This window comes from Bufo gargarizans, chromosome 1, assembly GCF_014858855.1.
Source record: "Bufo gargarizans isolate SCDJY-AF-19 chromosome 1, ASM1485885v1, whole genome shotgun sequence".
Classification (NCBI taxonomy): domain Eukaryota; kingdom Metazoa; phylum Chordata; class Amphibia; order Anura; family Bufonidae; genus Bufo; species Bufo gargarizans.
Window position 1 is genome coordinate 73,655,796 of NC_058080.1, and position 25,323 is coordinate 73,681,118.

The 25,323-nt window shown below is 43.3% G+C and overlaps 1 protein-coding gene across 1 annotated transcript in view; it reads right to left on the reverse strand.

The window, feature by feature from the left end:
• The window catches only part of LOC122924602 (cytokine-dependent hematopoietic cell linker-like), a 143,688-nt gene that overhangs the window by 48,916 nt on the left and 69,449 nt on the right, over positions 1 to 25,323 (reverse strand). Inside the window, exons 4-9 of the mRNA XM_044275864.1 lie at positions 24,467 to 24,557; positions 16,570 to 16,676; positions 14,031 to 14,070; positions 12,199 to 12,281; positions 6,377 to 6,428; positions 1,205 to 1,255 (exon numbers count right to left, since the gene is read on the reverse strand). Of these exons, the coding sequence (XP_044131799.1) occupies positions 1,205 to 1,255; positions 6,377 to 6,428; positions 12,199 to 12,281; positions 14,031 to 14,070; positions 16,570 to 16,676; positions 24,467 to 24,557 (424 nt within the window). The remainder of the gene's footprint in view (positions 1 to 1,204; positions 1,256 to 6,376; positions 6,429 to 12,198; positions 12,282 to 14,030; positions 14,071 to 16,569; positions 16,677 to 24,466; positions 24,558 to 25,323) is intronic.

Genomic DNA, 25,323 nt, shown 5'->3' on the forward strand with positions numbered 1-25,323 from the left:
GAATTGTTGGAAATTCTGAAGTACACTGCATGTATCTCTCAAATCAACCCATTCTGACAGTCGTTCTGAGTACGATCCAATTCCAGCAACAATCGGTCTTAAAGGTGGAGGGAAACCCTCCGGAAGAGCATGGAATATGGGTGTACTCGGATGTTTAACATATATAAAATCCCTCTCCTTTTCAGATAGGATGCCAAGGTGCATTCCTTCTTGAAGGATGTCGTACAGCCTGGACTGATATTGGGGGAGAGGGGTAGTTGCCAGAGGTAAATAAACTTCACTATCTTTTAACATATTTTCAATTTGTGTTTTATATATCTCACTATCTAGCAACACCACCTCTCCCCCCTTATCAGCCCTCCGGACGACAACATCCTTCATATCAGACAGACTCTTGAGAGCCGTATATTCTTCCTTTGATAGGTTTCTCCTATGGTCATTACTTCTGATATGATCCCTAAGAGTGCATAGATCTCTCTCCACTAAGTCTTGGAATCTATTGAGGGCCAGGGACCTTGATTGTATGGGATAAAAATCCCTATTTGAGGTTTTAAAACCAACAGAAGAATTCTGTAAAGAAGAATTCTGTAAAGGATATTTCACATGATTTGTGAAATATCGTCCGGGGCTGTTGATTGCCCCCCATCAACATTTTCATCCATGTAGGAAAAATGCTTCTTTAAGGTAAGGTTTCTTGCCAGACGATTCACATCTATAATTGTGCGATAAAGGTCAAAATGGCTCATATACATCGGAGGCCATAGCTTGTATGGCTCCTTTAATAGAATATGATTGAACATTTCAGATTATTATATAACAGGGCTCACACACCTCTATGAAAGACCGATTACAACACTGTACAAAACAAACATAATGCAACCCTATGCATGAGCCTAAATGTCATTTTTCGAAAAATCTGATTAACAGTGCAGACTAAAATAAGAATGTATTAAGCTGCTTTAACCCTCTCAGTACAGTGCCAATTCACCTTTATAGTAACTGCCATTTTGGACCAACTGGTTACAATGAATACACTTGTAACATAGCTTTTTATATGATGTTTGTCAGACTAAATATTCCAACCAGTTGGTATCATTACTCAGGTTTTCTGCTAATAGTGCCATAATGTTCAGATTTTTTGTAATAAAAGTTAAGTAACTTTATTAAAAAAGTCTTACAAGGAAATTGCTTTGCATTACTTTACCGTTAACTTGGCAAAAATGTTGTGGTTTTAGGCTCCGGTTTACAGCTGGACCTAAAGTAATTCAAAACACAATTTGAGAAATAAAAATCTCACTTTTATCATCATCCCTCTGTATAATAAATGTACAAAGCAAAACACATTTATTGTATATTATTATACAGTTATTGATTGCACAGTTTTCTTTTTAACATTCTTTTTGATTGTGCATATCCTTACATTTATTAACATTAAGCTTGATTTGTCAGTTCTCCATCCAAGTTTCCAAATTCTGTTGTAATATACTGTAATACTGTATTATATTTGCAACCAAAAGTAACAATTAAAGAGTTTTCTGGGAGTTCAACATTGATGCCTATCCTCAGAATAGCTCATTAATATCTGATCAGTGGAGGTCAGGCTCTGATAAGCTGTTTGAAGAGGCTGTGGCACTCCGGTGAGCACTGTGGCCTCCTCACAGGATACCAAGCACAGCGCTGTACATCGAATAGTAGCTGTGCTTGGTATTGCACTCCATGCCCATTGACTTAAATGGGACTGAGCTGCAAATAGGCCATGTGACCAATGAAGGTGATGTCACTGGCCTATGAAGAGACTGTGGTGCACACCAGAGAGCTGCAGCCTCATCAAACAGCTGATCAATAGGTGTGCCCGGAGTGAGCCCCGCCATCAGATATTGATGCTCTACCTTGAGGATGGGTCACCAATATTATATAGAATAACCCTTGAGACCAGCCTCTGGAGATTTTGAATAAGGGTGAATTAACCCATCAAGTGCAGAGTGATGTGTACAGGTTATATGACAAGCTAACCTGCAGAAATGCATTTCTGGGAATGTTAGGAGAATGTCTAATGATCTAGGACAGTGAGTTTTATAGAAGGGATGCAGCACAGTCGAAGTTCTGCAGACAGGAGTGAAAGGATAGAATCATCTACTCTTCTTTGATCAAATTCTCAAAAGTCTCATATTTGAATCAAAACTATAAGAAATAGAACAAGTTTCAGCGGGAACCTGACTGTCCACAAGCCTAAATTGCAACATTTTCAGGGCCAGTAATTTGGAAAGCCACGCATTTAGTGCTATGGCCTGTGGGTGGGTGGCTGGGTATTTGAGCTTGCGTTCAAATGCCTGGGGTAAGGACATTTGTACGCTAGGACACGGAAGTGGATATGGTCGCTGATGGTGCTTGCGAAGGTCCAGGTGCAGGGCGGGAGGCATCCGGGCCTGCGCCTTCGACAGGGGATTGGCCAGCACGTAATACAGGAGAAGAGGAGGCAGTGGTGTGACCCGCAGACACAGATTGTGGGCCCAGGCGTTCGGCCCACATATTACAGTGCTTTGATGCCATGTGCGGATCATGCTGGTGGTGGTGGGGTTGCTAGTGTTTACGCCCCTGCTAATTTTGGTACGGCACAGATTGCAAATTACAATTATTTTGTTGTCCGCACTTTCCTCAAAAAAGCACCAGGCTGCAGAACACCTTCCCCTTGGTATATTTCCGCAAGGGGGTGCGCCGGGGAACAATTGCGGGCCTGTTTGGTGTGCCTGTCTTCTCCCTTTTGCCACCCCACTGCCTCTTCCAGCCTGTTGCGGTGCTGCAGATCCCTCCCCCTCTATACATCTGTCCTCTCTCGGCTTTCCACCTTCCCAGGTTGGGTCAGTGACTTCATCGTCCACCACCTCCTCTTCCACTTCCTCACTCTGCTCATCCATCTGACTTGTTGACCTAACCACAACCTCAGTGATTGACAACTGTGTCTCATCCTCTCCTCCTCCACCTCATTAAACAGTAATTTCCATTCCCCACCGTCATCTTCTTGTGACTGTGGATGCTCAAGAGTTTGGGAATCAGGGCACAAGATCTGTCCCTCTTCAAGCGTGCTTGGCGAGAGGGCCAAATCAAGGAATGGCGAGGAAAATAAGTCCTTGGAATATCCGAGTGTGGGATCACTTGTTTGGCCAGACTCTCCATGGTGGGAGGAAGGAGTATTAAGACTGGACATGGTGGAAGACAGGGTGGGACTTAACCGACTGGAAGCATTATCTGACGTCAAGAGTGGTGTCCTGCGCCACCCTGCAAACTGGGATATAAAGCTAGGTATCGTGGATGATTGTTTTTCTTGTGCTCTGGCAGCAGGCACAGTTTCAACGCGCCCAGGGCCACGGCCTCTGCATGCACCATCAGCATCACGGCCACTTCTCCGTCCTTTACTGCTCGCCTTCTTCATTTTAAATGTGATATATGCTTGAAAGTATGTCACACGTACAGTAGCATAGGATTTGGAAGTGTATGCACAAAAAATGTAAAAAGGTATTTGGGATGTGGAAACGTCACACAGGATATCCAGCAGATAATGTCAATATGTTATACAGGAGAGGTACCACCGGTAATGTCACTGTCCAAAGCGTGTATGTAAAAAGTACACTGGATGTCACTGATATTTTAGGGATGTGCACACTTTACACAGAAGATGTGGCTCAGATAATATACCGTCTGTGGAAAAAGTACACTGGATGTCAGATATTTTAGGAATGCGCACACTTTACACAGGAGATGTGGCATGCCTTCAAAAACCAAAGTGCTATGTACAGTATGCAAATTTTTGCATATTTTACTATACACTTTTAAGTAGCAATGGACTGCAGAGCTTTTTAGCCTACAAAAGTGCAAAAAATCCCCAAATTTCTAGAAATGCTCCCAAATGCTAAATATACAGTTTTTGAAGCTGGCCTTGTGTTTTTTTTTCTTTCTTTTAGGCCTCATGCACACGGACGTTTTTTTTCACGGTCCGCAAAACGGGGTTCCGTTGGTCCGTGATCCGTGACCGTTTTTCCGTCCGTGGGTCTTCCTTGATTTTTGGAGGATCCACGGACATGAAAAAAAAGTCATTTTGGTGTCCGCCTGGCCGTGCGGAGCCAAACGGATCCGTCCTGAATTACAATGCAAGTCAATGGGGACGGATCCGTTTGATGTTGACACAATATGGTGCCATTTCAAACGGATCCGTCCCCATTGACTTTCAATGTAAAGTCTGGAGTTCTGTTATACCATCGGATTGGAGTTTTCTCCAATCCGATGGTATATTTTAACTTGTAGCGTCCCCATCACCATGGGAACGCCTCTATGTTAGAATATACTGTCGGATATGAGCTACATCGTGAAACTCATTTCCGACAGTATATTCTAACACAGAGGCGTTCCCATGGTGATGGAGACGCTTCAGGTTAGAATATACAAAAAAACTGTGTACATGACTGTCCCCTGCTGCCTGGCAGGTGCTGCCAGGCAGCAGGGGGCAGACCCCCCCCCCTGTTTTTAACTCATTGGTGGCCAGTGGGCCCCCCCTCCCCTGTTGTTAACTCGTTGGTGGCCAGTGTGCGCACCCCCCTCCCTCCCTCCCTCTATTGTTTTAATACATTGGGGCCAGTGTGCGCGCGCCCCCCCCAACCCCCCCTCCCTCCCTCTATTGTTTGAATACATTGGGGCCAGTGTGCGCGCGCCCCCCCAACCCCCCCTCCCTCTATTGTTTTAATACATTGGGGCCAGTGTGCGCGCGCCCCCCCAACCCCCCCTCCCTCCCTTTATTGTTTGAATACATTGGGGCCAGTGTGCGCGCGCCCCCCCAACCCCCCCTCCCTCCCTCTATTGTTTGAATACATTGGGGCCAGTGTGCGCGCGCCCCCCCAACCCCCCCCCCCCCCTCCCTCCCTCTATTGTAATCATCATCGGTGGCAGCGGAGTGGAAGATTTTCATACTTACCTGGCTGCTGGCTGCTGCGATCTCTGTGTCCGGCCGGGAGCTCCTCCTACTGGTAAGTGACAGGTCTGTGCGGCGCATTGCTGTCACTTACCAGTAGGAGGAGCTCCCGGCCGGACGCAGACATCGCAGCAGCCAGCAGCCAGGTAAGTATGAAAATCTTCTACTCCGCTGCCACCGATGATGATTACAATAGAGGGAGGGAGGGGGGGGGGTTGGGGGGGCGCGCGCACACTGGCCCCAATGTATTCAAACAATAGAGGGAGGGAGGGGGGGTTGGGGGGGCGCGCGCACACTGGCCCCAATGTATTCAAACAATAAAGGGAGGGAGGGGGGGTTGGGGGGGCGCGCGCACACTGGCCCCAATGTATTAAAACAATAGAGGGAGGGAGGGAGGGGGGTGCACACACTGGCCACCAACGAGTTAACAACAGGGGGGGGGGGGCCGCACAATGATATTCAAACTGGGGAGGGGGGGGGGGGTCTGCCCCCTGCTGCCTGGCAGCCCTGATCTCTTACAGGGGGATATGATGGGGTTAATTGTACTATCATATCCCCCTGTAAGAGATCGGGTGCTGCCAGGCAGCAGGGGGCAGTCTTGTACAAAGTTTGCAGTGTATTCTAACTAGAAGCGTCCCCATCACCATGGGAACGCTTCTGTGTTAGAATATACTGTCGGAAATGAGTTTTCACGAAGTGAAAACTTAGATCAGAAAAAGCTTTTATGCAGACGGATCTTCAGATCCGTCTGTATGAAAGCAACCTACGGCCACGGATCACGGACACGGATGCCAATCTTGTGTGCATCCGTGTTCTTTCACGGACCCATTGTCTTGAATGGGCCCGTGAACCGTTGGCCGTGAAAAAAATAGGACAGGTCATATTTTTTTCACGGCCAGGAAACACGGCTCACGGATGCGGCTGCCAAACGGTGCATTTTCCGATTTTTCCACGGACCCATTGAAAGTCAATGGGTCCGCAAAAAAAAACGGAAAACGGCACAACGGCCACGGATGCACACAACGGTCGTGTGCATGAGGCCTTAGGTGTCTGTCAACTTTTCCTTTTAGGTATAATAAGACAAAAATATATATTGTTTTATACTGACCTTTTCTTTAGTTTATTTTATAGGCTATAATGCACTTAAAGCATGTTTTCCTCTAGCACAAACTATTATGGATACCTGTAAACTGTGCAGATTTGCATGCAGAAAATCCGCACAAAATCTGCACAGTTTTTTTTGCAGTTTTTATGCATTTTTCTGTTGAGGATTTTCATGCAGATTTTCAGTTTCTACTAAAAAAAACATTTAAATCAATGGGGAAAACAGAAGGTGCAGAATCGCAAAGACAAGTGACATACCGCAGATAAATGCGCAATGAAGATAATAATATATGTAATCATTTGATATAATACCTTTAGAAGGCTGTGACTTTTTATCCCTTGTTTTACTGCTGCTTCGGACAGACTAAAAAATATAAAAAGTTGGAAATTATTATAACATCATCTGTTTCAGCTTTCTATGCAAATCTGAACACGTTCTAAAGTGTTTGTTTTACCATTTATATAAGTAAAAGAATACATAAAAGGTTCATAATTTGTCTTTACTCATTATTTGGCAGTAAGAAAACACCAAAAAGTATTTTGTTGTGTTTCTGTCATTTACCGGTACTTTGTGCACATGAATCCCTTGTTGTCAATACAGAGTGGAGAGCAAGATGACTGTATAATGTACATCTTTGCAAAAGTTTCTCTACTGTAAGGATAAAGAATCAGGCATGTAGACATTCCAAATGCATAAGTTTTTGATTTTTCTGTTCATTTAGACGTATAAGGGCTTGTTTTTGCAGGACAAGTTGTACTTTCTAATGGCACCATTCATTATTCCATACAATGTATTGGAAAGCTGGAACAAACTAATAATGTGGTGTAATTGAAAAAACAACAACACATATGCCCCATTGATTTACAGGTTTAGTTTTTATGTGACTTTCTTTACTCTGCGAGATTTAAATACCATATTTTTCGCCCCATAAGACACACTTTTCCCCCCCTAAAAGTGGGGGGAATGCTGCCCTTTTTACATAGCTAACACTAAACATCGCTGGCTGCAACGCTGCACAGAGCAGCGATGTATCAGGGGGAGGGAGGAGGGGCTGGTGGCCGGCGACTGCTGGAATCGCGGTTGGGCCTGGTGCAGTCACTGTACTCTTACACCTAGCCCCGCCACTCACAGCAGTATTCATATTAAAACTGTAATCCTTAAAGGGAACCTGTCACCGAGATTTTGGGTATAGAGCTGAGGACATGAGTTGCTAGATGGCCGCTAGCACATCCGCAATATCCAGTCCCCATAGCTCTGTGTGCTTTTATTGTGTAAAAAAAAAACTATTTGATACATATGCAAATTATGCCATCCACAGATCCCCTCCATAACAGTGCCATCCACAGATCCCCTCCATAACAGTGCCATCCACAGAGCCCCCATAATAGTATCATCTACAGATCCCACATAACAGTGCCATCCACAGATCCCCTCCATAACAGTATCATCTACAGATCCCACATAACAGTGCCATCCACAGATCCCCTCCATAACAGTGCCATCCACAGAGCCCCCATAATAGTATCATCTACAGATCCCACATAACAGTGCCATCCACAGATCCCCCATAACAGTATCATCTACAGATCCCACATAACAGTGCCATCCACAGATCCCCTCCATAACAGTGCCATCCACAGTTCTCCCATAATAGTGTCATCCATAGACCACCATTAGTTTAAAACCCACCAAAAGCACACCTTTTGGTTAAAAATTTTTTTTTCTTGTTTTCCTCCTCAAAAACCTAGGTGCATCTTATGGGCAGGTGCGTCTTATAGTGCGAAAAATACGGTAGGTTTTGTTAATGTTTTTCTTTGTGTTGCTATATTCTGACATCCATTTTATATTTTTGTCTATGGAGCTGTGTTATGGCTCTTTTTTTCTGTGGGGCACCTTGCAGTTTTTATCAATACCATTTTGAGGTACAGTATGTATGACTTTAATCACTTTTTATTCATTTTATGGGGAGATGGAGCAACCAAAAAGCAGTGATTTGGGCATTTTGGCTTTTTTCTACTACAACATTGATGGTATTGAGATAAATAATATTTTACAATTTTTATTTTTTGATTGTTTATTGTTATGTGTAAAATCATAAAAAGGGTGTAATTTGAATTTTTTATAAAATTTTTTTATATTTACATTATTTTTTTTTTATTTAGTTCTAGACCCCTAGGCTTGATCATGCAATTATTAGCTTGCTTCTACCATAGACTGCTTTTCATGGCAGTGCATGGGGAAATTGATGTGCTCCTATAAAGCACTGTCACAGGGGAAGGGGCAATCTGTCACTGGGAGCAATCAGCTCCAAGTGAATGACCGCTTGGATGCAGTGATCGCAATTAATCATTGCATCTGAGGGGTTAAATACCTGTGATTGTCTCTGATAACAGACATTGCCAGCGGGTGTCTGCTATGTAAAACAGTAGGCAAGTGGCAGCTATGGCGCCTTCTCAGCTCCTGAGTGGCTGTCATCTTCAACCCCTTCCCGACCTCAGCCTTACATGTACGGCAACATAGGGTCTTTAACCCCTTCACGACCTCTGCCGTGCATGTCTTTAAACATGGCGCCCGCTCGCACTTGCAGCAGGCACCATAGCTGCTGGGTTTCTGCTCTTTAAAACCATAAGGCTGATCGCATACATTTCCCCCCTCAGATGCCGTGGTCAAAGGTGACCGTGGCATCTGAGCAGCCTGGAAGTGGAAGCCACGCTCCCGCTACGGTAACAGCGTTCCCCGGCTGAGATCGGGAACCTGTTACACGGGCGAGTATTCCGCGCGGATGCGATGCGTGAGTTGAACGCATTGCACCCGCACTGAATCCTGACCCATTCATTTCTATGGGGCTGTTCACATGAGCGGTGATTTTCACGCATCACTTGTGCGTTGCGTAAAAATCGCAGCATGCTCTATTTTGTGCGTTTTCACGTAACGCAGGCCCCATAGAAATGAAGGGGTTGCGTGAAAATTGCAAGAATCCGCAAGCAAGTGTGGATGCAGTGCGATTTTCACGCACGGTTGCTAGGAGACGATCGGGATGGAGACCCGATCATTATTATTTTCCCTTATAACATGGTTATAAGGGAAAATAATAGCATTCTGAATACAGAATGCATAGTAAAATAGCGCTGGAGGGGTTAAAAAAAATAAAAAATTATTTAACTCACCTTAGTCCACTTGATCGCGCAGCCCGGCTTCTCTTCTGTCTCCTTCTTTGCTGATTGCAGGAACAGGACCTGTGGTGACGTCACTCCGGTCATCACATGATCCATCACATGATCTTTTACCATGGTGATGGATCATGTGATGGACCATGTGATGACCGGAGTGACTTCACCACAGGTCCTGTTCCTGCACACAGCACAGAAGACAGACAGAAGAGATGCCGTCTGCGTGATCAAGTGGACTAAGGTGAGTTAAATTATTTTTAATTTTTTTTTAACCCCTCCAGCGCTATTTTACTATGCATTCTGTATTCAGAATACTATTATTTTCCCTTATAACCATGTTATAAGGGAAAATAGTACAATCTATAGAACACCGATCCCAAGCTCGAACTTCACGCGCGTGCAAAACGCATTACAATGTTTTGCACTTGCGCGGAAAAATCGTGCATGTTCCCGCAATGCACCCACACATTTTCGTGCAACGCCCGTGTGAAAGAGGCCTAATAGCCCGAAGCCTCAAGCAGGCTTTGGCAGCTATTACAGGAATATGCCAATACAGGCCACTAGGTGGCAGCACTGTATTGTTATTTGAAAACAAAGTGCCATAAAAAATTTAAATTTGAAAATAAAAGTTTAAATCACCCCTCTTCCTTAAAATAAGAATGCTTAACCAATAAAAAAAAGAAACATCATAGGCATCGCTGCCTGCGAAAATGTCCATACAATCAAAATATAACAATATTAATGGAATATGGCAAATGGCGTAACAGGAAAAAAAAAATACAAGTAGGGAATCTCTGAATCCTAAATCATCCCTGACGAAGGAACCCGTTAGGCTCAGAAACGCATTGGAGACTCTTTTTGTCCCCTACAGCATCCGTAGCAAGGTCTGTGACGTCACTAGCTGAAGTTACCTAGCAACAGACCTGTTGCTCCCTCGCACGAGCATCTGCTGCCGGCCGGAGTGACGCCACACTTGAAGGTTAGAGAAAGAAGTAATTTACACCCTGGACCTGCACTGCAGCCAAGAGAAGGAGGAGGAAAGAAGATATTTCCACCTACGATCCACCTACTTCCCCCTGTCTGGACAGGTAAATAAAGAAATAACTATAGACAATTTATGAGCACCATCAGACGTACTGACTAACATCTTTTATTAACACTTTTTTTACTGACCATTCCTATTTTCTCACCAGCGTGGGTATTCCCTCTCTGATTTATGATTCAGAGTTTCCCTACTTGTAGGCACATCATCCTGGGGTCAGAACAGCAGATCTCTCATCAATACCCAGCAGCGGCCACACATCCCCCTCTGAACTAACACAGATAGGAGTGTGGATAAGATAAGACGAGAGCGCGGGTGTCACTGCATTTAGAGGGAAAAAAATTAAAACAGCCAATTTGCCATTTTTTGTCACTTCAACTCCCAAAGAATTTTTTATAAAAAATGATCAAAAAGTCACACACACTTCAAAATGGTATCACTGAAAAGCACAGATCGCCCCCGCAAAAAATGAGCCCTCCCACACCTCCATACACATAAGTACAAAAAAATATGGAACAAAAAAAAAAAAAACGCTAACAATTTTATTTTTTCTTAAGTATTAAAACACAAGAAAAACTATACAAGTGTGGTGTCGGTGTAATTGTACTGACCTGGAGAATGAAGGTAACAGGTCAATTTTACCAACTAGTGAACTTTGTAAAAATACATCAGAATTGTGTTTTTTCCCAATTCCACCCTATTTGGAATTTTTGTCCCTGCTTCCCACTGCATTGTATGCAACTGTATACTCATAAGGCTATGTGAATAGAAAAGTAAAAAAAAAGTTAGGACTCTGTGAAGGCAGGGAGTGAAAAACGAAAACGCAAAAATGGAAAATCGCAAGGTGTTTTAAGGGTTAAAGATGATGGCTCCCCAGTCCACTGCAAATCAGAGCTAGATAACATATATTACTCTAAATATGATGAAGGAACGATTGTTGTAGCCAACTACTGGCAGACCATTATTGTCTGAAAAGAAATCAGACTCATTTGAAATTTTTCTCAGAAAACAGATCTTTCTTTGAAAGAACATTCCCAGAAAGATCTTTTATCCATTGCTCGGTTTCATTGAATGTGTATGGTCAATTTGAACAACTGTAATGGCCAATATGGATTAAAATGTGTATGGCCATGTCTACGATCTTTCACCAGATGATTGTTCAACTGATTTTCAGCCAGTAACCAACTATCTAATGTGTGTGGTCACCTGAAAGGCTATGTACACTTTTGGGAGCCTTTCTTATGATTGCATTTTACTCATTTTGGGTTCAAAATAAAAAAAAATATTTAGTATTAATTAAAAATGTTCAGCCTTTTTTTTTTTTAGATACAAGAGTTAAAAACCAGTTTGTTTGCAAGTCTGTCTTCTTTTAATCCTGTCATTTTATAGCTCATGTGTAGCTCTTATCTCTGATCTTCTGACCTCATAAACACTTATTTAAAGGAACATATCCAGAATTTAACCCAGACATTTCATGCTCCGATGCTCTCCCTTGCCTTGCGCAGGATCGTGCAGGGTTAGGGCTTTTTTATTTACAATTATACACTGCTAGGCAGAGGCTTCCTCCCAGCAGTGAGCCTGGTGACATCACCGGCTCTGATGGGTGGGCTTTAGCGTGGGGGGGGGGGGTCAGTGTTAAGAGGTGGGGGGTTGTGAAGGTCACTGTTTTTGGGGCAGGGTGCTGTAGGTGCCACTTATAGTTAGATAGTGTTGACATCTCTTAACGACACACACAAACATTAAATGCAATAGATTAAATATACCTGAGAGAAGCCAGGTCCTTCTGCTAGTTGTTAAAAAAAAAACAACTGAGAAAAAATTTGTAGCCCAAAATGAGTAAAATGCAATCATAAAGAATTGCCCCAAAGGTGTCCGTAGCTTTAAACTTTCCCTTTACTGGATTGCTTTATTACATACTTACATTCTGCTCACAGGAGTTAATGGGCATAAATCGTTGTGATGGAGTCGTATCTTTGAAATTTGTCACGCTTAACATTCTTTGGTCTGGAAAACATACAAAATGTTACTCACAAAGATGGAAACCTTAAAACCGCCACCTCTCCATTTGCCACTATGGGACTGCTGGAAATAGTGGAGCCTTCACTCAGCTGTTTTGTGAACTCTCATAGCAGTGAATGGAGGGTGACGGCGCATGCACAGCTGCTCTCTATTCACTTCAGGGGCCCCGCTCTAGAGGTAGGAGCAAGTCCCAGAGGTGGGACCTGCTCCTATCTGGCAATGATGGCATATTCTAGCGATATTCCATCAATGTCCCTGATGGGTTTACCCCTTTAAAATGGGTAATAACTGATATAGAGCACAAAAGCAGAAAAGTGAAGGCAGCACTCCGGTCTTCAAGTGACAAAGAGGATGTTTTCATTACACCCAACAGCAATGCAGCATTTCAGCTCTCTCAATGGAGCCTTTGTCAAGCGAGTGAACATAGTGCTCCCAACGTATTTAAATAAGGCTAAGTACATAAGTGTTCCGTAATTGATCATAAATAAATAAACATGATTACATTGTGAAAAACTGGATTATAAATGTTATTCAAATTACATAGAAGCCAGTATTATCATCCAGTGACTGTGATTATAATGAGCAATTCAATGATTATGTACAAAATTCATAATTGCATCCCATCGAGGCATGATTAAACAATAAATGCACCTGTGCATATATTGTAAGTTAATTAAAATGAAGACAAACCCCCATTATAATTCCATCCATGTGCTGAAAAAATTTAGCGTCCCATGATGAACAGCGCGCACGCGCCAGTATACATCCCGCTGACGCGAGAGTACAGCATATCCCGCGCATGCGCCCTGCGTAAAAGGGTATTTCCCCACACCTAGCATGTCACATCCTGTGTAGTAAGTCAAACAGCGCATGACTGATGGAACAGGCTATCGTGGTGGTGTATAGTAACCATGGTGATGAGTGTAGCGGGCTACTAAATGGAGTTGGGAATGTTTGTAACAGGGCACTGCCCCAAGTGTCAACCCCATTGTGATAAGGGGAAGGGGGCATGTTACTGTCTCCAATCCCCAACCACTACATCCCTGATTATGCACTGGCTTAAATAAGGGATGGTGCGAGGTCCATGGATGCTCTACATAGGCACACCAGAACAAGTGTCCCCATGCGGAACGAGGGAGAGGGACACCATAAGGGTCAGTCCTCCCCGGTCCCTTCGTCTACAGACCCCTACATCAGTCCCCTAATAGGAGTGTTAGCTCCAAAGGATAAAGAGGGGGGGTAGTATAATTGCATCCTTGATGGGATGCAATTATGAATTTGGTACATAATCATGGATATGGTGGAATTGCTCATTATAATCACAGTCACTGGATCATAATACTGGATTTTATGTAATTTTATGGAATTCGAATAACATTTATAATCCAGTTTTTCACAATGTAATCATGTTTATTTATTTACGATTTTATCAATTATGGAACACTTATGTACTTAGCCTTATTTAAATAAGTTGGGAGCACTATGTTCACTAGCTTGACTAAGGCTCCATTGAGAGAGCTGAAATGCTGCATTGCTGTTGGGTGTAATAAAAAATCCACTTTGTCACTTGAAGACCGGAGTGCTGCCTTCACTTTTCTGCTTTAATTCATCGTTCCACGTCCAGGAACCTTTGCGGGAATTGCCCCTGGCTTTGCAGGAAGTGCTGCTGTTATCTTTCTTTTTTCTCTGATATATACTGTAGCACAGATAGAAAAATTAAGAATGGTTTAATACCTCTGACTGATCTTGATTCCTTAAAATGATGTCTTTGTGCCTATTAACAAAAATTGAAAACATTTTTTTTTACTGTGAAACTGAAGTCAAACATTTTCTTCTTCAACATTAGATCTGTCATACTGTCGTCTGATGAGGATTATCTTGCAGATAATATCTTCCACTGACAGCAACAGTAAACTGACAATAGGTTATACAGTTGTGTTTAAAATAATAGCAGAACAGACATCACTAACCTGATCAATCGCTGTTTTTGGTATAAGTGATATTTCTATTTGGCAAATAATTTACTAGCAGGTGTAGTAAGTAAAAGAAATCCAACAGACCCAACAGCCATGACATGCATGCTGCTGATTCTCTGTAATTCAATCACTTATTGAAAACAGGTGGCAATTATTGCTCTTATTTAAGGACGGAAGGCAGCAATTGTTGTACATGCTGGTTACAGTGCATTTCTCTCTAAAATGCTGAAGAAAATGGGCCGTTCTAGACATTGTTCAGAAGAACAGCGTACCTTGATTGAAAAGTTGATTGGAAAGGGGAAAACATATAAAGGATTCGAGATAGCCGCTCAGAAATAGCCGATCACTACCAGAGGACCGAATAAAACAGCGCCGTGTGAAGGGTAAGTGACCTCTGCAGCCAGTGACAGTGCGGGACGCCGCACTCAGCCACAGAGCATCCCTTCTTCCCACAGCTCAACACAATAAGTATTACGTTATATTGCTACATATAATTTATGATGTACATGCCTGCTGCCTTATGAAAATCGACTGACAGCGATATATACTTACAAGGCGCATCATTTATCCTTCATTTAACAGCAGTGATTACATAAAAGGAGACATAGGATGTATTATTTATATCCTATCCAGTAAATATTACCTTATAAAAGACTATCCTATATATGAAGAAACAAAGATAAAAGCACACTATTTTACCCTCCATTTACCCTCCACCTCGAGGCTATTATTTTATGAAAAGACAAGCGTTCTTCATTTTTTCATAAAATTTTTAGTAGCACATTATATTTTAGCGCAACTTTTTTAATTACCAGCTGGTAACCATTTTGTGGTGATCCACCTATTCCTACATTTCACTACTATCCCCTCTATTATCGATTTAAAGGACATATAGCAGAATACACTTCTTCTTTCTTACTACATTTTTACACATTACTATATTATATTGCTATATTATTTTAATACAATATACATTCTAACAAACATCAGATATATAAATAAATTAATAGACTGACCCAAATCAGAGTGTGCCTGCTTATCTATTTATTTTCATATAAAGAAGTGCAGAAAATGATAGGCTGCTCAGCTAAAATGATCGCAAATGCTTTAAAATGGCAACCAAAACCAAGACGTGGAAGAAAGCGAAAAAACTACCATTCAAATGGATACTGAAGAACAGCCAAAATGGCAAGAACTCAGCCAGCAACCAGCTCCAGGAAGATCAAAGAAGGTCTAAAGTTACCTGTGAGTACTGTTACAATTAGAAGACGCCTATGTGAAGCCAAGCTGTCTGCAAGAAGCCCCCACAAAGTCCCACTGTTGAGTGGATCAGTTTGAATACATCAGAATACTTGAAGAGGTCATGCTGCCTTATGCTGAAGAGGACAAGCCCTTGAAATGAATGTTCCAACAAGACAACGACTCCAAACACACCAGGAAATGTGCAACATCTTGGTTCCAGACCAACAAGATTGACGTTATGGAGCGGTCAGCCCAATCCCCGAATCTTAATCCAATAGAAAACTTGTGGGGTGACCTCAAAAATGCAGTTTCTTAGGCAAAACCAAGAAATAGAGAAGAACTGTGGAATGTAGTCCAATCATTCAAAGGAAAGCAAAATTTTCAAACATATTTATATATTTAATGTTTGAGTTTGTAAAAAACTGTCTAATATTCACTTTTCTTCAATTTTTTTTTTAGAGGAACAACACAAATTTGATATATTTTTCTTCATGTTTTGATTTGGAATAGAATGTGTAGTGTTTCCAATGCATTTTTGTGTATGGAAATAGAAGCTATTAGAAGGATTTTGAGCTTTGTTCACTTTTTTTAAACACTGCTATTATTTTGAACACAACCATATATCTATATTGGTCTTATCAATCGGACTGCCTGGTACAGAAGGACCATATATGTATCACATTTTCAATGGAATATTACAGCCCAAAAATAAATAAATAAATAGTCTTCCTTGAATATTGAGTTAAAAAATATTAAGTTCCTTCTGGTGGAAGTGACCCTTTAAATTCATTCTGCTGATGGGCAGACTTTTATTCATCATTGATAGCCAATCATAATGATAAGCAATGGATGTTGTACAGGATGAGAAAAACATGGCTTCTTTCTTCCAAAAACAGAACCACACCTGTCCACACCTTGAGTCAAATATTGCATCCCAGTAACACTTCATTTGAACCAAGATGCAATGTCAGACACAATCCAGGAGTGGCGCTGTTTCTGGAAAGAAAGCAGTGCTAACCTTTTAATACATGAAATAATATGGGTGTCTTTGTTACCTGTGGTCTTGCTGCAAATGTACTTCTGGATACATGATGGACAGTGGGACTTAGCTGCAGGTTGTTAGAAGGCTGGTCATTTATTTCTGTCTGGAAACACCTTTTATCTGAAATACAAACAATAATGGACATTTCCCAAGAGTATTAAATATATTAAAAGGGTTGGTTCATCTCAAGCATTGGTGGCATATCGCTAGAATATGCCCCCAATGTCTGATAGGTGCAGGTTCCACCTTTGGGACAGGCACCTATCTCTAGAATGGAGCCTGCAAATTGAAGGAGAGCGTATTGCGCTTGCATGGAGATGCACCATTAATTTCCATAGGACTGCCGAAAATAGACGAGCACTGGCTCAGCTATTTCCGTAAGCCCCATAGATGTGAATGGAGCGTTGGCCACGCATATGCAATGCGCTTCCCACTCATTTACATAGGACTTCCGAAAAGAGCCGAGTGCACTGCTTGCCTATTTTCAGCAAGCACATAGAAATGAATGGAGGGAGGCCACAAATGCGCAATTCACTCTCCTTCACTTTGCGGGCTCCGTTCTAGAGAAAGGTGCGGGTCCCAGAGGTGGAACACAGACCTATTAGACATTGGTGGCATTTGTTTATCTCATATCTATCTATCTCTTTTCATACCTCCCAACTTTTGAAAATCGCAAAGAGGGACAATATGTGCGGCGTGCATTACAGTAGTTTTTTTCATATTAGGCCACGCCTCTGACTCCGTCAGAACTGCAGTAGCTGAGGATCGGCTAAGTGAGTGTAATCTATTCTATCTATCTATCTATCTATCCATCTAATATCTATCTAATCAAATCAATACAATCTAATCAAATAAGCTTTATTGTCAGGACTAAATACATTTTAGCATTGCCAAAGCAAGTGGGAAATAATTGGGTAGGATTGAGGAATGGGGACACGTCCAGGGTGGGGGTATAGGGTAAGTTTGGGGGATGGGGACACATCCAGGGTGGGGTGTCCATGGTATATCAGGCTCCTCTTAGTCTATGGCAGGCAGTAATATATTGTGCTGCTATGGCTGCTGTGTTCTCCTCTTCCCCCAGCAGTATGGAGAGTCTCTCTTCATCCTTCATGGAGGTGAAGTCTGGGCAGAGATCAGACAGTCTCCTGAAGTGAAAATCCCTCACTGCTGAGTATTTGGGGCACCGCAGCAGGAAATGAGCCTCATCCTCCACGGCCTACTTGTCACACTGCTGGCACAGTCTGCTCTCCCTGGGCTTGTACCTCTGTCGGTGATGCCCGGATTCAATGAGCAGGCTGTGGGCGCTCAGTCTGTATCGGCTCAGAATATGTCGGTCTCCTGGATTGGGGAGTTTCTCCAGATATGGGGCCAGTTTGTACTCCCTCTGCAGGCTCTGGTATACTGTCAGGTTTTGTGATGTCATATGTCATATGTTAATATACTCCTCTTTGCCCTTGTGTATCGTTCTCTGGATTCCCCCTTTGCCATGCTGTATTGTTTGGTGGCTTGTGCACACTGGGTTTGGGTGACTTGCTGCAGGGTGCTTTGTTTTTCTGGGGCTTCTTGGTGTAGCAAGGCTTTGTGATGGTAGGAGCTGGGACTTCTGCTATGCAGATGGGCTCTGAATGATAGCACCCGCTTCTGAACAGCAAAGTAGAGTGGAAATCTGCCCAGTTCTGCTCGACAGGTGCTGTTTGAGGTGCTCCTGTGGACCTGGAGAAGGCGTTTGCAGAATTCTAGGTGGAAAAGTTCTGTTGGCCCAGAGTCCCACTTTGCCCAGTCTGGGTATGTGTCTAGGCCCCAGACTTCGCAGCCATACAGGAGGATTGGGGCAATGATGGTATCAAGGATTTTAAGCCAGACGGTCACTGGTGCCTTAAGATGATACAGACGCCTTCTGATGGCATAGAAGGTTTTGCTCGCTTTGTCTTTCAGTGTTTCCATGGCTTTCTTAAAACTCCCTGATTGGCTGATTTTTAGGCCCAGGTAGGTGTAGCTGTCAGTTTCTGAAAGTGGACAGTTGTTTAGCAGGAAGGGAGGACGCCCGGCTGCTTTCTTGTTTCTTTTCTGGAATATCATGATGTTGGTTTTCTTTGGATTGATTGGCAGTGCCCACGTGTTGCTGAACTTCTCCAGGATTTTCAGGTTATCTTGGAGACCTTTCTCAGTTGGTGATAGTAGCAGAAGATCATTTACATAAAGTAGAAATTTCACCTTGGTGTCATGGAGGGTAAAACCAGGTGCTGAGGAGGACTCCAGAGCCACCGCCAGCTCATTGATATAGATGCTAAACAGGGTTGGACTGAGGCTGCAGCCCTGTCTCACTCCTCGGCTCTGCCAGAAATAAGCCGTTCTCCTCCTATTTATTTTCACGCTGCATCTGTTCTCGGTGTAGGAACTTCTGATGACATCATATGTTTTTCCTCCTATTCCGCTTTCAATCAGTTTCAGGAATAGGCCTGGGTGCCACACTGAATAAAAGTCCTTCTTAAAGTCCACAAAGCAGGCATAGATCTGTCCATGCTTTGTATTGTGGACATGGATCTTGATGAGGCTCTGCAGGGTGTAGATGTGGTCTGTGGTGCATGGTTTGCCATGAAGCCTGCTTGCCCTGGTTCCAGGTCTGGGGAAAGTAGCCGGCACTCAGCACAACATTGTAAAGTTTTAGTAATGCGGCCTGGATACCTGGTGGGCTCTATCTATCTATCTATCTATCTATCTTATATCTATCTCCTATCTATCTATCTATCTATCTATCAATTATCTATTTAATATCTATCTCATATCTATCTATTTCACATCTATCTATCTATCTATCTATCTATCAGTGATCCTTTTCCACAACACCTCCTCCAGTCCCTCTCCCCAAATGTCATCACTCACCTAACTACAATTTTTTAACCTTTTACTTCAAAACACCAGTAATTGTCTGGCAGCTGTCTCTAACATTATGTCCTCTCTGTATCTAAAACTGAACCTCTCAAAAACTGAACTTCTTGTCTTTCCCCCATCTACTAACCCAAATAAACTTGATATTTACAATTTAGGTCTGCAGCACTATCATAACTCCTGTGCAACATACCCACTGTTTACCGGCCACATTTGTCCTAAATGTTGCAGCCAGGCTCATCTATCCATCCAACCGCTATACTGATGCTACTAGTCTGTGCCAGTCACTTCACTGGTTGCCCATCCACCACAGAATACAGTTCAAACTTCTCACCCTCACCCACAAAGCTCTCCACAGTGCTGCACCTCCATATATCTCCTCTAGAGAGGAGCGAATTGAAGCTGACAAAGTGGAATTCGTTACGAATTTCAGGAAAAATTTGGTTCGCACAGAACGCGAATTTCCTCACATTTCGTGGTAACGAATCAAATTTTTCCTAAAATGGCTGCTGCACTTGTGAGGACATGGGCAAAGGAACTCTGGGAAGGTGGGATCACCCACAATGCCATGCATGCAGCCAATCAGCAGCCAGCCAGCCCTGTGATGTTACAGCCCTATAAATACGGCAGCCATCTTTCTGCCATTTACCAGTGTACTTAGTGCAGGGAGAGACGTCTGCAGGTGGCACTAGGGACAGTGATAGAAAAAATTTCATTGTGCTAAAAAATGATTTACAAGTGTAGGGAAAGCATAGGGAGGAATCATTCCACAGCATTTCTGTTGAACAGGGTTCATTCGGGGAGATGACAGCCTGGGTAATAGGAATAATCTGATTACACCTTGCTGCACTGACTGGGCACCCAAATTGCCATTATTCAGCTCTGTAATTGCATCAAACCGTTCTTATTAGGGTGCAAGTGTTGTTTATGTCACGGATGAGGTAAAGGAGTAAACACCACACTGACAACCAGAGGGGAAGGGAAAAGCCACTAGGCCTCAACGCTATGGAAGGGAAAGGAAAAAGAAAAATGTAGCAGCAATACAAAAAATTAATGTTGTTCCTTACTGTGGTGGTGCCCGCTGTGTCAGAAGCCAGTCTTGTACTTTCCAAATTCAGATGCAATTGTAACAGAAACTGCAGCACTCTCCAGCCTTGGTCTTTTCAAACTTTTATTCACCAGTACAAAAAATGCGACGTTTCGATCTGTGTGATCTTTCTCAATCTTGCTTGAGAAAGATCACACAGATCGAAACATCGCATTTTTTGTACTGGTGAATAAAAGTTTGAAAAGACCAAGGCTGGAGAGTGCTGCAGTTTCTGTTACAATGGAAGGGAAAGGGTCACCACCTAAAGAACCCTACTCCTGGCTCTGACTCCTAACCATATGGGCACCCCTTGAAGGTAAAAATGCCCACACACAGGAACCTGGAAGCCCTGGAGACCCTGAGGAGCCCTAAAGATATTGGCAGGGCTGAGACAACCTGTTCCTTCCAAGATGAAGGAACAAGCATCTCCCTGAGGCCGTAGTAACCACAACCAAGGGGAAAAGACAAAATACAAACAAGCGAGACACTAAGCTTTTGTTGTAGAAGGATCAGCAGGAACTCAGGGAGAACCACACTCCAGCTCTTTCCAAAACCAAATGAAGCAATCTACCGCATAGTCAGAAGGGTGGGGTCAGACTATAAAGGGTAGAAGTGATGACCACTGAGCAACAGCTGAGACAAGGGAAGTGGTCATTAACCCTATCAACACTGAATCAAGAGAAATCAAGGAGGCTGTTAGATTCCTCCACGCTCAGCCAGTCTCCTTGATCTCCTGACATTAGACACCTGAGGGACTGTGACTGTTTGATACAGGCATTAACAGGGTTTATTACATGGAAATATTTCTACGTTTTATTTGCCCTTGTGCGGTGCAGTTATATGTTCAAAAGCATTTTATGGCTTGTATTAGTTTGAAAAAGGGCTTATTAGCCGTTGTGTGGTGAAGTGCGAAAATTACAGCCCTTTTTGTCGTGTATTAGTGGCAAAAAATATATATATTTGCCACTCAGTGGTGTAGTTATCTGTTTTAAAGCCCTTATTTGCTTGCATTAGTGGAAAAAGGAAATATATCGTTGACGCCCAATGGTGCAGTTATCTGTTTTAAAGCCCTTTTTTGCATGTATTAGTGGGAAAAGGAAAAATATCTTTGCCGCTCAGTGGTGCAGTGAGATATTTTACAGCCCAGTTTGCCGATATATTCCCCTTTTATCGTTGCACTTATCTGTTGAAAAGTCTTTTGTGCTTAAATAGAAAAACATTTGGGCCTAATTGCCGTTCAGTGGTGCAGTGAGATATTTTACAGCCCAGTTTGCCGTGTATTACTGGTGAAATACAAATATATATATGTATCTATCTACTGGGGAAAGAAGGATCGGACATGTTAGGTTTAGGGCTCGTTCACACGAACGTGTGAAGCCCGTTCTGTGAACCTCAAATTGCGGTCCGCAGTGCACGGGCACCTTCCGTGGGGCAGGCGCATGGGCATCGTAGACCCATTCACTTGGATGGGTCCGCGATCCTTCTGTTCCTCAAAAGGATAGAGCAATTTCTTTGCGGTGCGGAAGCACGGAATGGAACCTCAGAAAGCATTCCATTGTGCTTCCGTAGTGTTCCGTTCCGCACCGTTCCGCGTCTCCAGATTTGCGGACCCATTGAAATGATGCAGAATGGCCACGGAACGGTGCCCGTGTATTGGGGATCCACAAATGCGGTCCGCAATACAGAAACGGGCATCACATGTTCGTGTGAACGACCCCATAAACGTGCTCAATTTTTTGTTCCTGTGAGAGATCAATCTGGACTATGGTGGAGTTGGGAGGAATAGCTGTTAGCCAAATGAGCTAGAAGCTAATTAAAGTGAATCGTCATCTAATGTCTGCGATTTCAGAGAGGACAAAGTAGCAGTAGCTATATTAATAAAAGTAACTCTAGTACAACAAATTATAATCTAGATCACTGGTGCCAGACTGGTGTACTATGGCCACATGCAGACCACAGAGGTTGAATGTCCCAGCTGAAAAATCTTGTGTCGTGTATGTTTATGTATGCGTTTTAGAGATAATTGAATTTCCTAAAATAAATTTTGTTCGATTCGACGGAATCGGCCAACAAATTTGATTTGGGTATGAATCTGTCATGACCCTTGGTCACGGTCGTGACTCCTTGGGAGCTGCATGCAGTTGCCCGTGGTTTGGTGTTGTGTCAACCGCAGATGGGGGCACTTAGTTGTTTGCCTCAAGTGCGGTTGCCGCGGACAACAGGTATGCGTGCGGTTGCCCTTGGCAACGTGTGTTTGTGTGCACTTCCCTTGTCTGGTGTGCACGGGGGTTATTGTGTGTATTCCCCTTTAAGTTGCTGTCTTCCCTTCCCTGGTGTGTGAAGGGTTAACTTCCTTCCTAGTGTGTGTGCACTGGGTGTGTCTGAGTGTGGGTTTGGCTATGTGGGCTTTAAAGCCGCAGTTGAGACCTGATGTCTGAGGGGTACTCCAGCCTTGTAGTAAGCTGGAGGCGCCCCCCCTGGTCTCTAATACCAACTGCCAGTGGGGGCCTCCCTTCTGGTCATAAAATGTTACCTTGTCTGATGTGATGTTTATGTGTATGTGGTTGCTTGTTTATTGCACCTTATGGTTTCCTGGTTTCCCGTGTGATGTATGGTGTGTGCTGTTGTCATTTCTGTTGTTGTGGACAACAGCACTTTTACATGGGTTCCAGGCTGTGTGTCTGTGGCAGGTAGGTGAGTTTGTAGTTTCCACGTGCCTGCTACTGCCATAAGTTGTATTGGTTTCCCCTTATTTACAGCTTGGCCATTCTAGGCTCCTGTTCCTCCATGTCCAGGAGGAACAGGTAGTCTACCCAGCTCCTAGCTTAGGGACCTGCGGAGGGTTAGTAGGGACCCGAGGTTCCAGGGCATGAGTCCTCCTACCTTTAAGGTCGGCTCATGCCGCTAGGAGTTAGGGTCAGATTAGGGAGGCTTTAGGAGGTGACCTGCTCCCTGATCCTGTGGTCCTGGCCAAGCAGCGACCAAACATCTACGGGTACCGCACGGCTGAGGGTTTCCCCCATCCACAGCTGCGACAGAATCGATTCTACATGAAACAAAAGAGCTTTAAAGGGTTTCTGTCAGCAGGAAAATGGGTATTAACCTGGCTGACATTAGTGATGTGATAATGTCAGCTGAACATAACTATATTAGTGCCATCTCACTGCGTGCTGCAGTTATTGAGGAAAAAAAAAAAACTTTCACAATATGCAAATGAGCCTCCACGTGCAGGGGGGGGGGGGCGCGTTGATCCTGCTCTTAGAGGCTCCGTTCTCCCACCTCTGGCCGTGCCCGCTACACTTGATTGACAGGGCCAGGCACCGTTGGTCACCGCTTACCGGCCCTGTCTCCTGTGGAAATCTTGCCCCTGTGCCATCCCATTCAGTATTCGGCGTAGGCGCAGTGAGTGAAGCCGGCAGCCGGCAAGCGTCCTTCACTTAATGCGCCTGCACAGAATACTGAATGGGACAGCGCAGGCGCGAGACTTCCACAGGAGACAGGGCTGGCAAGCGGAGACCCACGCTGCCTGGCCCTGTCAATCAAGTGTAGCAGGGCGTGGCCAGAGGTGGGAAAACGGAGCCTGTAGGAGCAGGATTAACGCCCCCCAGCACCTAGAGGCTCATTTGCATATTATAAAAGTTATTTTTTCTCAATAACGGCTGCATGCAGTTAGATGGCACTAATATAGTTATGTTCAGCTGACATTAGTATATCACTAATGTCAGTCAGGTTAATAACCATTTTCCTGCTGATAAAAAAACCCTTTAAATCTCTTTCTCTTTACTTTTTGTAGAAGACATTCTGTTTCCTTATGTGTCCTAAAGACAAGACAAAAATGCTAAATTCCTGCCTGAGTATATCTAAAATATAAAAAAAATATATATAATAAAATTCTAGAAATAAATAATTATAGACGGCTTATTCAGATATTTACCAGCATATTCCGATGTGCCTTTGTATTGTGAAAAATGCATGGTACTAAAGTGTAATTCTCCACCATCAATAAACTCGTAACTTTCTTCATCCTATGGAGGAAATAAACTGCAATATGAGTGAATTTTTCCAGGACATATATGAAACAAAGTTGTATTCTGGCATACTATAGCCAAAAAGACAAAGGAGGGAATTCATAATGTAATGAACTTCAGAACTCTGTCTTCAAAAAGTTGTAAAATAGGGCCTTTGCCACTTTTTTTTATATCATTTGTGCAAAATTTTTGTTGCTTTTTGAATTTTTACACCACTCACTCCAGTTTTGAAAAATGGATGGGAAAGTGGTTGTGGTTAGCTATGTTAATGAGTTTCACTCAAGATTTATGACTGGGATTTTACATTTATTTTTAAATACAGAGTCAAGAAAAACTGACTTCAGATATTACCCTTATGATAACTACCCTCCAAAGCACCTAAGGTAAAATAAATTAAAACACACACTAGTGAATGCTATGTTGTGCCCAGTGTTTAGTGGTAGAACAGCTGAAAGTAGGAGGGGCTGCATGTGGGAGGTCTTGTTATAGTTAGAGATGAGTGTATCAAAGCTGACGAACTGGAATTCGTTTAGAATTTCAGGAAAAATTCTAATCACATTTTTCCTAAAATGGCGGCTACACGTGTGAGGACTGAGGACAGGCGGGAAGGAACTCTGGGAAGGTGGAATCACCCAGATTGACATGCATGCATACAGCCAATCAGCAGCCAGCTAGCCCTATGATGTCACAGCCCTATAAATACAGCAGCCATCTGAGAGTCAGACATTTTCCAGCGTTCAGAGTGCAGGGACAGACGTGAGAA